A 15,477-nucleotide genomic window follows, 5' to 3' on the forward strand; every position below is an offset into this window, starting at 1 on the left:
AGGCCATTATTACCCCGGATAACCCAAGCTGCCTGTTAGGCCCTAGAAGGTTATAGTCATATGACTTTTTTCCACCGGGTACCCATTTTCCTGCTGGGTGAACAGAGACAATTTTGAACAAACTCACTTGCCTAAGGTGAGACCACATGTGTCACATGTGCTTCGTTGTGGGGCAGGACTCAAGTCCTAGAAACTCTCAGGAGTCAAGCTGCCAAACACGGTCACCCATCCAAGGACTCTCCGAGCTCGACGCTGCTTAACTCCACCGATTTGTGACCTGAGCTTTAAGCACAGGACCACGCGCCACCACAAGATAGATGATATCGAGCAGTTTCCATGCAGAGCGAGTGTGGACGTCAGTGCTCTGACTTTGTGTGGGTTGGAAGCTCGTGGAGGTTCTAGTCCTGCTGCTTTGTAGGCCCTCAGTATAACGGCTCTCATCCAAAATGATATTGTTGTTCTTGAGACTTTTACAGACGTCTCTGCTGACAAGGGGATGAATAGGCGCTTGAATTTTCTTCTCCTTGTTTTAGTCTTTTGAAGCTATATCTTTAGAGCTCTGACAGGACACAAGGATAAGTCCTGGGTGTCCTCTGGTCCGAGGATCGTAGATAACGCTGGGACGTGGAACTGTCTGTCCGGTCAGCCAGGTGACTGATTCTTTGCAATGAAGTCCTAGATGTACTGCAGCACGGTGCCCCGTGTCGAATCTAGAGCGTCCAAAGTCCAGCGCATGTATCTCAGACATTCGAGCTGCTGTGGCTAGGGCAAGTAGGAACAGAGTTTTCTGTGTGAGTAGCTCGAAGGTAGTCTGTTCTAGAGGTTCATAGTCATCACTCATGAGATGTCGCAGAATTACATTCAGATCCCAGGCTCGTGCTCTGAATTTCTTTTGCTGGTCCTCCAGTTTAAAAGATCTCAGCAGAGCAAGTAATTCTGGTACTTTCGTCAGTTTGATGCCTGACTTGATAGTGACGACTGTACTGATGGCTGTCAGATATGTGGATAATGTCGAACCTTTCAGATGTCTTGTATATCTAAGGTGACATAGATATTCCGCCACTTGAGGATGAGAGGCTTTCAGAGCTGAGAAGCATTTCTGCCTTGCATATTGTTCAAATTTCTGCCATTTGTCGTCATACATATTTTGCGAGTAGATCTGCGTAACGCTAAGGTTACTGCTTTCACTGCTCTGGCAGAGTATCCTCTTTTCTTCAAACAGGTTTTGATGTGGTCCACACGTGTAGCTGGAACAGTGTTTGGTTCCTGTGGACTTGTTTGGTGTCCGGATGTCTGAGTAGGTTCAACCATTCTGGTAGTTTGAGGGTTGGACTTCCGAGATCTTCTATTAGGTCTAGAAACCAGACTCTCGCTGTCCAATAGGGCGCGACTAAGTCAGTTGTAGCACCTGTGTCTGTTTGATCTTCAACAGCACTTTCGGTAGTAAGATCGGAGGTGGAAACGCGTATGCGTTTAGTCCTTCCCATCATATGCTCAGTGCATCTGTTGCCCAGGCTTCGGGATCTCGCACTGGTGAGACAAACGTCTGTAGTTGTTTGTTGAACCTCGTGGTGAACAGGTCTATGCATTGGGATCCTATTTCCCTTGTGATGAGCCGGAATACTTCTGGATGGAGCATCCATTCCGTGGGTGACGGATGAAGTGGTCGGGAAAGAGCGTCTGCTAGTACGTTCTTGGCTCCCGGTATGTGACAAGCCTTTATCCAGATGTTTGCATCCTCTGTGATGTTGAACAACTGGAATGTGAGCTGAAGTAGGCTTGGCGATCTTGTTGATCCTTGCCGATTATGGAGAATGCCATTGTAGCGTTGTCCGTGTGGACCATCGGCATTCTGTTGATCAGCGAGCTCGACCATAGTTGTACGGCTTTGATCACAGCTTTAATTTCCATCAGATTGATGTGAAGCTGCTGTTCTGTTTTCGACCACTGCCCTGATGCAGCTTGGTTGTTGAGATGCACACCCCATCCCTGTAGCAATGCATCTACATAAAGATGTGTGTCGAAGGCCGGCTCTTGTAAATAGGTCCCTCCGCAGACATTCGACCTGTGAGTCCACCAAAATAGGTACGTTTAGAGATTGTCTGGTAGCGAGATAGGGTCGGCGCTGTCCAGATGTTTTGCCAGGAATCGTTGCAACGGACATAGTTGTAACCTTCCTGTGCGAGTCAAGTCCTGCGCTGAGGTTAGTAGACCGAGTAGACAGTGCATGTTCGTAGTGTTAACGGCGAGATGACTGCTTGAGGTATCTTGAACCAACGATCTTCTGGGAACACAATTCGATTCTGTGTTGGGATAAATCTTATCCCCAGAAATTGAAGATCTTGTTTTGGTTCCAACTCCGACTTCATCAGGTTCACTAGCTATCCTAGTTGCGTGAGCAACTTGATTGTGAAGTTCAGCTGAGTTGATCTGCTTGTTGATGCATCTAGATTGCACTGTCTAGGTAGAATGCACTGCAAAGTCTCCGCTGATGCATCAGTGGGCTTTGATACACATCTAAATAGTCCCGGGGCCAAGGAAATTGCAAAGGGAAAATACCCTTTATTTCTGCAACAGGCATGCAAGGGCCGTAACTCAATCTTGACTTCGCCGCGACTCACAGAGACGACATCAAAATGGGTATCACCGCCATTTCTTTCTTCTTGTGCACTTCTCATCCTCGGAGATAGGCATCAGCGATGACAATAACCTTGTCCAGAATGGCAATTTGAAGTGATGATATATCATTCTTCCCCTTTTATACGCAGACGATCTGTGTTGATCAGCATATATTATTATCATAATTATAGGATACTTATATAGCGCACATATCCAGCCAACTAGTGCTTGCTCAAGGCGCTGATCTTTTTTCCCTCGATCATTGGACGTCAATCTCAATGGCACATCATATTATCAATCTCAACTCCTTGGGGAGTATACAACTCTTGCAGCCACTAGGCACACCAAGTTATTGTGGCTTTCTCATCCTAACGAGGTACCCATTCACAGCTGGGTGGACTGGGACACATAGTCACAGTATTTTGTCCAAGTTCACTGTACCCGCAACTAGGTGTTTGCACGTATTCATGTGGCCACCATCTGGTCATATACCAACGGATTCGTGGGTTCTTTTAAGTGCACTAGGGGTTGTGACAACACTGAAAGAGTCTGCACACAAAGTTGACTCCAAGGATTTTACACCCGGTCACAGGCGGGCTCGATCCAGACACCTCAACCTCGCTGGATCACTAGCCTGGCGCCTTAGCCGGCTCGCCCACCGCGCCCCCCAAGACTGGTATAGCAAGACTGGTTCCAGTGTAGTATCGTAGGAGACAGGTACACATACAGGCTTTTATCAGCGAAAAATTCCAAGATAAACATCGTTTATCCTGCTGTCAAGGCTAGACATCTATTAGATTCCCATGATGATAATGGGTCGTAGTTGTATGCTGTTTTCAAGGTTGCAGATGAAGTACAACTGGTTTGTTTACAAGTCAGGAAACTTGCTGGCGTCTATTCTGTCAGTAAGAGGCGTTGTCTGTCCTGGACCAATCAGCTTCAAGCATGACGTCACCGGTGTTGTAGCAAGTTGGCCTCCCAAAAATCTGGTGCAATATTTGGTTGAGTAAAAGCGCGCGTAATTCTACGCCGCTCATATAAACCTCTTGAATAAGGGTTGCTCCAAGTGTAAAATATTGTTCAGTAATATTAATCACGTATTCCCAATGTGGATAATATAAGCCAGCATAACGAAGGAGTACTGATGTTGAATCTAGTTGATAGGATTTAGATTCCTAATCCCCACCATGAGTGACGAGTGTTAATAATATCATCTGTATGTCCGTCCAAAGGATTCTTGAAGGCGTTAACCTTAAGCCCTTTACGAAGGTCGCCTTGAGGTTCTCCAGTACTTGAGATATCGGCTTCACAGGTGATATCATATTAGAGTCGAGTCATCAGCATATATGCAGTACGTCTCTGTTGGGTTGGAGTGAGTGAGGGAACGACAATATCAGCAGGCCATCTGCTACCCAGGATAAGACCTCCGCATCCGTGTAGATGAAGGGATTCCCCTCATCAAGTAGGTTGTCGTCCGAAACTGAACCTACTACAGGTGTAATGTTCGTGTAGGTTGTACTTGTAGAGTTGTGCAGGCTGTAAGCTGTAGAGATCGCATATGTTGTTGATCTTTTATTGTTGAGTTATAAGTATTCCTCACCTGGTCCATGGCACGTCTATAGATATAAGACAAATATTGATTAAATTGCAAATTTGATAAACCACTGCAATATATACGTGAGGTGGAAGAACATGGCTTAATGCACGATGGGCATTGGGGGTGAGGATCAGCCACAGATAGCCGGTGTCTGCAAACAATGCAAGATTTCCTGAAATGTAAACAATTTATATACGATGAAAATGTGTCACAAATTACAATAATTTCTTAAAATTTTATACAATTAATACATGATAGTTACAGCCAAATACCATACACAGCGTAAATTTGATAAATAGGATATAAATATAAAGGATATCTGCCATATACGGGACTCCAGTGCTCGCCGCTTGGGCGAAAATAGAGAGAGAGTGACAAGTAAGGCTGGTCACATGACTGTTTGCGCGGGAAAAGGGAGGTAACTCGTAGGCGAGTGTATTTATACGTCTTCTTCGGGAACTACAAAGGATTCAAGTGTTCCACTACCATTCACAAGGGAAAGGGAGATAAGCAAAAGATCATGAGTCAGGATAAGGAAAAATAAACGTCACCTCGCGCAGCACCTGGTGTTTCAACATCTACTCGCACAGCCCCTGGTGCTTCAATAGCTACAAGTACAACACTTGGTACAGAGTTTTCATACCTTGCCAAGCTCTTCCTTCAGCTCATTGAAGTTCTTCTGGTGCACCTCCAGCTCTTGGGACAACTGCCCGATCATGTTGGTCTTGTTCTCCACGTCTGTGGTCAGCCTCCTTCGTACACTTGTGTATTCCTTCTCCAACCTGACACAAAGCCATATCAACTGCTGTACAACCATTGCCAACTTCTCTACACTCCACTGTGCTCATTGTCAATACCTTGTAACCACTTGACAAATGCATTGCTAAGAAGATATTTACAAGAATAACTGCCTTTTGGCATTAAATAAGATTTACATTGACATTATATAACTTATAATAATACCTAAATATTACCTTTTTACTTAAACTATTTTAGTGTAAGCAAAGATGATGGCTAACTTACTTTTCCATCTTGTGTACAGCTTCTTTCTTCATCTTCCTCTCATCATTGTAGGCCTGCTCAATCTCCCTGAAACACACAGTCAGTTGCACTTAGAACTACTTCAACAAGAGATCAATGTCCCTGATACACACAGTCAGTTGCACTTAGAACTACTTCAACAAGAGCTCAATCTCCCTGAACCACACAGTCAGTTGCACTCAGAACTACTTCAAAAAGAGTTTAATATATCTAAACAGCAGCCAGCAGCCAGCCACTGTCCTATCTCAGTTGCCTTAAAGTGTACCCATGACTTGGTGTTCTTAATTAGCTGCCTTAATATGCACCCCTCACTAAGTGATGTACCTCAGTTGCTTCGCCAGTCTCTCCACTGCTTTCGTGGCCTCGATGTTGGCCGACTTCTCCACATCCATGCAGCCCTCAAGGTCCCGCTTACATTGGCTGAAACAGGTACCAGGTGATAAATCAGGATTTGTTATACTGACCACTGTCGCGTTTTACAGAACTTTTATCAATAGGAAATTTGCAGAAGCCAGACCACCCGCGAACAAAAACTCCAACTGGCCCCAAATTGGTAAGTGTTGATCAAATTACCTGCACAATCTCAGAGTTGAACTTGGTCTCCAGATGAGCTGCTCGTTCTGCTTCAATGTTTTCCTCTAGGGACTTGATCCTTCGGACAGCAACCTAGCAATATCAGTATAGCATATGTCAGACTGTACGAAGCTGCTTATAGGAACACTTCACCAACATTACACTTATATAACACCTTCACAAATTATCTTTAAAACTTGTTTGCTTAAAGCCATACTCAGCAATATTTCTTTAAGCCATCACCAATTTAACAACAAAGTATTGGCCACACAAACCAGTGATATATATTTTTCGTATAGACCTATGACATAAGGGTTCCATAATATGCAACCACTCTAGTCATCAGGTCACCTATATGACAAAGCCGAGATTCTAGGGGAACAACATGCTCACCCACAAGAACATGGCACTCGTGTGTCCCAGTTTGCATGAGTATGTTCATGTACAGCATACAATTTGGAGGTTTTCAGTGAGTGAGTGAGTGAGTGAGTGAGTGAGTGTGTGAGTGAGTTTAGTTTTACGCAGCACTCAGCAATATTCCAGCTATATGGCGCCGTCTGTAAATAATCGAGTCTGGACCATACAATCAAGTGATCAACAACATGAGCATCAATCTGCGCAATTGGGAACCGATAACATGTCAACCAAGTCAGCGAGTCTGACCACCCGATCCCGTTAGTCGCCTCTTGCGACAAGCATGGGTTACTGAAGGCCAATATAATGAATATTCTAACCCGGACCTTCATGGGTTGGAGGTTTTCATGTTTGTTTGGAGCATTATACTCATATACATGATCTTTGAATGTGAACAGCTAACAATGATTGAATATCTATCAAGTGTTCATAAAAACTCTTTTGTTTAACCATAAATAATGGTTACACAATTTAATGACTTCTTGATAATCAACATTTATGCACTGTTAGTAGGCTGCAATCACAAGTAGGACAAAACAAAGTTGCCAGATATTTTACCACACATCTCCTCTTTGGAGCCATTATCAGGAGCACAGCAACACTCATGCCTTGTGATAACCAGCATGACACAACTATGACCAGTGGACAAGTACACAAGTGGTAATAAAGTCAATATATTAACCCTTACATCAATATCTTTCTTCATCTTCTCCTCTCTTTCCTTGCCATAATCAACTTCTGACAATGCCTTCCGCAGATGGTCTGACAAGCTTGTCCTCTCACCTGGAACACAACAAGGGAAACAGATATTCAACAGGTCTATGTTGACCTATCTCAGTGGCCCATATGTAATGCTTGCAACATTTGTTTGCTGAACCTTTCATATGTTCAGGGTGGAATGGTCCAGAGGATGTTTGCAGTTCGTTGAGGACCAACTCAAGCATCTGTTTCAATCACATACAAATTACATGCCCAAATTAATGGACCTATGATGAGCAAACTTAGCCCTGATAAAGAAGGAGCCGTTTCCCTACTTTCTGTGGTAGTAGTGATCTGCCTGCAGGACTGACTGGACTGTTTCTGATCCTGCTGGTGACAACAGTGTTCTTCAGATGAAACTATCATCTAACTACACATGATGATGATGCAGGGATTTACCTTGAGTCCTGTTTTTTAGGGTCCCTGGGACTCATACTCTTAATTTTCAGGGGTCCTGGACAACAAAATTGGGGTCACTTGATGATTATTATTAATACTGTTATTGTATTGTGTATCATGATCATCACATTATTTGTTACAGTAATTGAATTGCAAATGATACCATAACCCAGATATTAGCAAACTCTTTGGTAACTTATGGTTACTTGATTGAAATTTTACAAAAAGTATTTGGACTTTTTCTGCATCCCTGTGGATGCGCTTATAAATTTTGTTGCGTCCATTGTCAATTTTTATGCGTATAAGACGCAGGAATTCGCATCCTGTAAATGCCTGTGATGAGACTCCACTGTTACACAATGAATGCACTCTATATTGAGCAAGGTTGAGAACAAATGTTTCTTGTTTAACACCCTTACTTTCCAGCTCCTGTATCCTCTCATGCAGGCCTGACACTGTGCTGGAAGAGATGACAGAGTTTATTACAACCACAGAGACGCTCAAAGGTCATTACATAGATAACTTTGGTAAGATGAGTATCATGTAAGCATCTCACCAAACATGTAGGTACATACTGACGTTAATGTCAAAACAATTCATTACTTGCTACCATGATAATAGTTAAACATGATAATACAAATCTGGAGGGGCCTGTCCTTATTCCACGTAAAGCAGTAGTAATCATGTTATCAAACAGTAAAGTTACATTAAGATATCACACAGTTTGTACACCGCTGGAACAGATTATCTAGACTTATAAAGTAGCATGAATTTCATGCCTTTGATTGCAGCTTAAAACATTATCGAAACTTTCAAAAGGCTTGTGTATACCACATTTTCACTGATGGTCTCAAAACTGTGGGAACAATACATGGTACTACAGTGGTGATAAGGAATGGGGATTAACGTCCGGTACAAGAATGACAGCATCTTCTTGTTTGCAGGCATGAGCTGCTTGCACGAATAGAGATTTATGCCAGCTTTAAAGTGAGATATTATGAGGCACGTTCAGCCTAATAACTCTACAACAACACAGTCCTCACACTCAGAGACTACCAGTCCTTGTTTATCTACTTCTGTTACATGTCTGCTGTAACATGTAATGACAGGTCCTGGCTGTTGTTGTACAAAGTGATCTTAACGCTAAGATGACCGTAACTCTCATATCTTAACATCAACTTACGCTAGTGTAAGCGCTAAGGTTGTTTTGTACAATGGTATCCAGGTCACATGTCTTTGTTAGTGAGGTGAAATGGGGTTTAATGTCGTACATGAGAATATTTCGCTCATATGATGACGTGCATGTGTGTGTATGTGTGGCTGCATGTACTAGCCCAGACTTAAGATGGTTTTATAGTGCTAGCTCACTGAGATACCATGCCACAGTTAAGCATGAATACCCCACTCAGACACATAAGACTCGAGCTGACCAGTCCTTGATGTGCTCAGTGATGCCAAGCACCTAATGTACGCTGTGTGAAAGGTCCTGGTCACTAGGCTTTGTTAGTTGGCCTACCTAATGTTAAATGTGTCTGCTGTGTGAGAGGTCCTGGTCACTAGGCTTTGTTAGTTGGCCTACCTAATGTTACATGTGTCTCCTGTGTGAGAGGTCCTGGTCACTAGGCTTTGTTAGTTGGCCTACCTAATGTTACATGTGTCTCCTGTGTGAGAGGTCCTGGTCACTAGGCTTTGTTAGTTGGCCCACCTAATGTTTTTTTGTTGTTTTTTTTGGTTTTTTTTGAGTACCCATAAGTACTTTTTATTCATTCATGACATATAATATACATTGCTGGTTATGAAAAAAAACTATAAACAAAATTGTGGCAGGGACATACTTTGTATGTCTGAGTGTTAGGATTAGTTTGCGCCAGTTAGCTTTAAAGTATTGTAAATAATCATTAATTCTCTGTCTTTATTTCAGCATCCAGTAGGCGCTGATATATGCAATGTACATATGTATTTTAATATATTGCTTTGTTTCAACTCACTACAGTGACTGAAATGAAATAGTTAACAATTCATGTATTTTAAATAAGTTTCTTGATTTCAGCTCATATCAGCTGGAAACAATTCATATAGTTAATCGCTTAGTTTTAGTAACACAACCAATAGTGTCTACCCAACCGTGACAACATCGTTCACGATTGGTCCATTCAAACCTGCATGCTTTTTTCTATGCCTGAACACCTCGCACCCTGACACAACTGACAAAACTTGTGTGAGAGACAGACAAGCATAGACGTCAACTTAATTTTCATCAGGTTAGTAAACTAACTATCTTAAATAATGTTTATGCATATCTAATGTAGCAGTCATTCAATAAGTAATCTTAAACACATAGCGTATATTAATAAGGGTAATTAATGCCGTCAGGGTAGTTAACATGTCTTGTAATCGGCACGGCAGGTAAACGCAAAGTTTCCATTTTAATATGTATCATATATTCCCTTTTAAACATAAACAGCATTAAATAACTTCAAAGCGAGGCATTGTGAGTATGCTTTGTGTATGAATGTTGTCTAATTATTATCATTGCATTTTGCACAAATAATGGCAAAGTGTCTCAATCTAAGATTTTACAGTGTATAAAATATATCTTTCCATGCTTATTGTTATGTCTGCATGGACAGTTTACACTGAATCTGTTTGGTTTTGATCGCTAATCTATCTTATTTACAGCACACATTATTCAATGCGTCTGCTATGGCGGGTAGGCATAAACCACGGGCCCCTGTGCCATACATAGGGTATGTAATGTGCCGCACAATACTGTTTATATCATGTGTATATATCATTCTAGCATACATAATCATCGTTCCTTTATATTAACCTTCTAAGGTAAATAGTGTATGCTGTCTTGGTGATTGCGCCCGATATCATTCACGGCTTTGTTTAAGTCATGTCATGAGTTATAAGCCCTGATCTTTGTAAAGTTCAATCCTCGGCGATCATCATATTTCCGTAATGTTTTAATGTACAGATAATATTGTCGGGCTCATGCATTCAAGCTCTATTAACATTTATAATGTTAATATACTGAATATATATAAATAGATGTCAATGTATGTTCTGCAAGCATGCGAACATTGTTATTATATTGTTATTATATTGTTGCTACAATTGTTTCAGGGTTTTATCGTGTATGTTGAAATCTACATCCACTTGGAATAAACAGAACTTACAACCCTGCATTCACTTTGCGTGGTCGTCATTGTGACCCTGCTACAAAATGGAGCCCCAGTGATTTGTGGACTTGAAAAGTTTCAGCGATGGACACTGCCTCTGCCTAGCTTAGATACAACACCGGGTCTCACGATAGATCGCGTGATGTCTTCACACACACCCAGGATTAAATCACTTATGTTTGTGTTATTGACATTCCTATAATACCGCGGTATTGTGACTTTACTTGTTGCTAGCTAGCATATTGACCTTCTTGGCCTTGTATCATTATGTTATGAGCTCATAGATAGTGCATTTTTCATTTGTTTACATTTTGATTAACTTCAAGTCAACTTTGTTAAGTGTTTGTTTACATTTATATTTATATTTTTTTCTAATTGACCATATTGTTTGTTTACATTTGATTTTGTTCACATTTAAATTAGTATTAATAAGTTATTAATTCAGCTGATTTTTTTCCTAGCTGAAAAGTAATTCAGTGGTGTAATTTGCATTTCTCATATAGTTTTCACACGGCATTACTGCTTAGTGTTTAAATTATCTTTTCTTAAAAAAGTTTAGTTAGCAAATCATTTCTTAGTATTCTTAATTCATAGTTAAGTTAGTATCACGTTAGTACTTTGCTTCATTATTATTTGCCTTACTTGTGCATTTATGATGAATGGTTGACATGTGTGTTTGTGTTTCCTCTTATTAAGCCTCAACAACATTTTCTCAAATTATTTTTAAATAAAGCTCAGTTAATAAATCACTTAGCTTGCGACGAAAGTGACTTGACAAGTAACTTGATAGTATGCGTTGACAGTTCACCATATTGCAAAATGCACACATACATAACAGCACTGTGTTTGTTGTTTATTTCTTGAATTTGTTGATATACATATTTGTTTTCTTTCAGGTAAACAAACAAGCATACGCTTTATTTCACATTATTTTTCTTTCAGGTTCCGTAAGTGATTGGTTTAAAGTTGTTATCTTTTAGGTTACAACTTGGCTTCGTTATTCGTTTGATTACTTTGCATCCACACTTGTAACTACACTTGTTACACAAAGCGCTTGCGTACAGAAACATCTTAGCTTAGTTTCTTACACCCTCTTATCAGCAATTAAGTTGCTGGTGGTCACAAATAATTTCGTGGTTTGTGTTTCTCTATACTTGGTATTATCTTAGTTTTACACTTATGTGTCAACGATGGATTTTACGGATAAGGAGATCCAAAACATGTTAGAAGTGTTTCAGAGGAAGAATGTGAAGCCTACTGCTGATACACACTGAGGAGTTTGAGTCCTGGTTCGATTCCTATGCAGCTCTCAAACAAGAGGATTTGGAGGAAGAGGAATACCATGCAATAGATGGTACTTTGCCCGCTGCTTCTCAGTTGTCTGGGCGGTTACACTCAGGGCTGGATTCAAACTATGTTCCTCCTATGCCTGGCACATCTGCTTCAACTACACGGATCCTCGATTGTTCTACCATCAGTTACCAAAACTTTCGTTCTTCAGTGGAGACTCTGGTAAGGATGCGGACTATGAACACTGGCGATATGAAGTGGCATGCCTTATAAACAAGAGGACTAAGCTCTGAAGATGATCTCTATGAGGTAATCCGGACGGTCACTGAAGGAGAAGCTGCCATGATAGCCAGGAATCTTGGACCACAGGCAAGCACAGCTACTTTGCTATCCAAATTCCAGAGTATGTTTGGGGAGGTTGACAGGACAGAGAGCCGGATGTCTAACTTTATAGTGCAAGGCAGAAGGACAAGGAGTCTGTCTCATCCTGGTGTTGTCGTCTAGAGCTTCTTCTATCCAAGGCATTGGAGAACAATCCGGAGTACATCAGTGTGTCTAGGAAAGATGATATGCTCAGAAACATGCTGTGGAGTGGGTTGAGACCTGAACTGAAGAACCAATCAGGATACAAGTTCGATCAGGCGTCAAACTTGAGCGATCTCCTCAAGGCTCTCATTGAGATAGAAGTGGATCAGGCCAAGGTGGATGACAGCAACACTTCTAAGCGGCAAGCATCTGTCAAGATGGCTTCCACATCTGAGCCGGAATGGAAGAAGGAGATCGGAAACCTACAGGCCATGATCAAGACATTGACTACTCAGGTTTCAGAGTTGAAGAGTCAACAGGCCAATCCTACTTTTCATCAGCCAAATCAAGTACACGGATACACCGGAATAAAAGCAGGGACCTCGCTTTTCTGGAAGAGAGGAAGAGGACACGTTAGCATGGATTTCCAGCCTTCAGGATTTGGTTATCTTGAGCCACAAGGATCTGTTCCTGAGCCTCAATCCTGTACAGTATCATATGATAACTCATTATACACAGCGACATCTCAGGAACCGTCTAACTTTGAACCTCAACTACCTTATGGACCAAGTGAAAGTGCTCCATACACGGCGTTCAACCAGAATCAACCTCATTATCGACAGAGAGACAGGATGCTGTGTGTTGGAACTGTGGATATACAGGACATCTTCACTACTCATGTACTGTCAGGACGGATCATAGGAGGAGACCTTTAAACTTTCGCAGGCCTATGGGAAGGGATTCAGCCCATAGGTTTTCAGGATTGCCCCACTTCACAGATACCGGATGGACTCGTTGGACATTCAACAGAAGTGGACATTGTTGTGGAGGACATATCAGTTCCGGCACTTTTGGACACAGGTGCCACAGTTTCGTAATGTCTCAATCATTTCATAGGAGTCATCTTAGTCACATCCCCATTCATCCTCTAGGAGACCTTCTTGATATTGAATGTGCTGGAGGGGAGAACCTGCCCTACCTTGGATATGTGGATGTTCTAATACAGACCATCGGGTTCTTCCATTTCTTCCAGATCGTGCCTCCTTCTTGTAGTTCCAGAGACCCAGTACAACTCCCGAAAGTACCAGTGCTCCTTGGAACCAATGTGCTCAAACCTCTACTGGAGGAGTGTAAGACTTTGTATGGCACCAAGTTCCTCCAGAAAGCAGAATTGTTTACACCATACTATTTGGCATTTAGGACCATAGCACTACAGGAGAAGGACATCCGTCGGAACAACTGGAGACTTGCCTATGTCAGGAGTTGTGAACCAACAGGTGTTTTGATTGGACCAAATAGCAGAGTAGTGATCAAGGGTCAGCTAACGAAAGCAATGCAGTTTCCCAAGGTTTGTGCTCTACTGCAACCCACTGTTGATAGTAGGAACTCTCAGGACCTCGACATAGCTCCTATTGTTGTGGATTATGATGCCAATTTTCCAGGGATTGTTGATGTGCACATCTCTAACGTGACTACCAGGACAGTTGTTGTGCCACCTAAAGCCCTCCTCTGCGAGTTACAACCAGTCTCTCTTGAGGAACCTGTCACAGGTTTGCCAGTGGATAAAGACACTCTCTTAAAGGACATTGATGTTGAGTTGAAGGATCTCACTGACAGACAGATCGATCAAGGACTTGGACTCATCCTCAAGTTTCAAGACATTTTCTCCAAGAGTGATAACGATTTGGGACATTCCTCTGCTGTGAAGCACAAGATCAACCTAACAGATGCTGCACCATTCAAACAGAGGCACCGGCGAATACCGCTGTCCATGTATGATGAAGTTCAAGTCACTTGACTCAGCTACTTAGTGCTGGAGTCATACATAGATCTCATAGTCCCTGGGCCTCGAGCGTGGTACTTTTCATACGCGCAAGAAAGACGGCAAAGCTGCGCGCATGTATTGATTTTCGCCAGCTCAACAAACAAAGTATCAAGGATTCTATGCCCTGCCAAGAATAGAAGAACTTTTGGACCACTTAGGTGGAATGAAGTACTTTTCGTGCTGGACATGAAAAGCGGTTACCACCAGGTAGAGTTATGCGAGGAGCACAAGGAGAGAACAGCCTTCACAGTTGGTCCTCTAGGCTTCTCATGAGTTTAACCCGGAATGCCCTTTGGTCTCTGTAATGCCCCAGCTACATACCAGCGTCTCATGGAGGAGTGCCTTGCGGTCTGAACCTAAATATCTGCCTGATATATTTGGACGACCTTATTATTTTTTTCTCTCGGACATATGAAGAGCACATGGAGAGGTTGGAACTTGTACTTAAGTGGTCTTCAGGAGACAGGATTGAAACTAGCCCCAAGAAGTGTGTAAGTTCTTCAAGAGGCGAGTAAAGTATGTGGGATACATCATCTCAGAGGACGGCATTGAGACAGATCCAGACAAGGTAAATAAGATCCAAGATTGGCCAACTCCAGCAAACCCAGATCAGGTCAGGAAGTTCCTCGGTTTCATGGGATATTACAGGAAATTTGTCAAGGATTTCTCTTGATTGCAAGACCCCTTTCCATGCTAATCCCTCAAGGAACAGTCAAGAAATCCAAGTCGTGGAAACCTCTTGAAGCGAATCAACTGGATTTGGGGACCAGATCAAGAATGTGCATTTCAGGAGCTAAAGAAACGTCTGACCTCACCACCCATCCTGGGATATGCAGACTACAGGAAGCCATTTGAACTGCACATTGGCGCCAGCGGTCGTGGTTTAGGATCTGTACTCTACCAGGAGCAGGATGGTCATCTAAAAGGTCATCGCCTATGCGAGCAGGTCATTAAACAAGTCAGAAAGGAATTATTCTGCACACAAGCTGGAATTTCTTGGACTGAAATGGGCAGTAACTGAAATGTTCCATGACTATCTATATGGAAGCTACTTGAGGTTGTAACAGACAACAATCCATTGACATATGTTCTAACTACAGCAAAACTTGACGCCACTGGACATCGATGGCTGGCTGCATTATCTGGATACAACTTCACGATCAGATACAGACTAGGAAAACTAACATTGATGCTGATCTCACGCTGTCAAGACTCCCAGAATTGAGCAAGACCGAAGGAGGACCAAATTC

At 42.2% G+C, this 15,477-nt stretch overlaps 1 protein-coding gene across 1 annotated transcript in view; it reads right to left on the bottom strand.

The window, feature by feature from the left end:
- Nucleotides 1-15,477, bottom strand: part of LOC124291868 (coiled-coil domain-containing protein 171-like) — an 84,404-nt gene that overhangs the window by 46,512 nt on the left and 22,415 nt on the right. The window contains 6 exon segments of the mRNA XM_046728934.1: nucleotides 4,860-4,998; nucleotides 5,240-5,305; nucleotides 5,582-5,667; nucleotides 5,831-5,923; nucleotides 6,933-7,027; nucleotides 7,822-7,862. Of these exon segments, the coding sequence (XP_046584890.1) occupies nucleotides 4,860-4,998; nucleotides 5,240-5,305; nucleotides 5,582-5,667; nucleotides 5,831-5,923; nucleotides 6,933-7,027; nucleotides 7,822-7,862 (520 nt within the window).

Source organism: Haliotis rubra, unplaced genomic scaffold (assembly GCF_003918875.1).
Source record: "Haliotis rubra isolate DU_JTF1 unplaced genomic scaffold, ASM391887v1 Scf50, whole genome shotgun sequence".
Lineage (NCBI taxonomy): Eukaryota > Metazoa > Mollusca > Gastropoda > Lepetellida > Haliotidae > Haliotis > Haliotis rubra.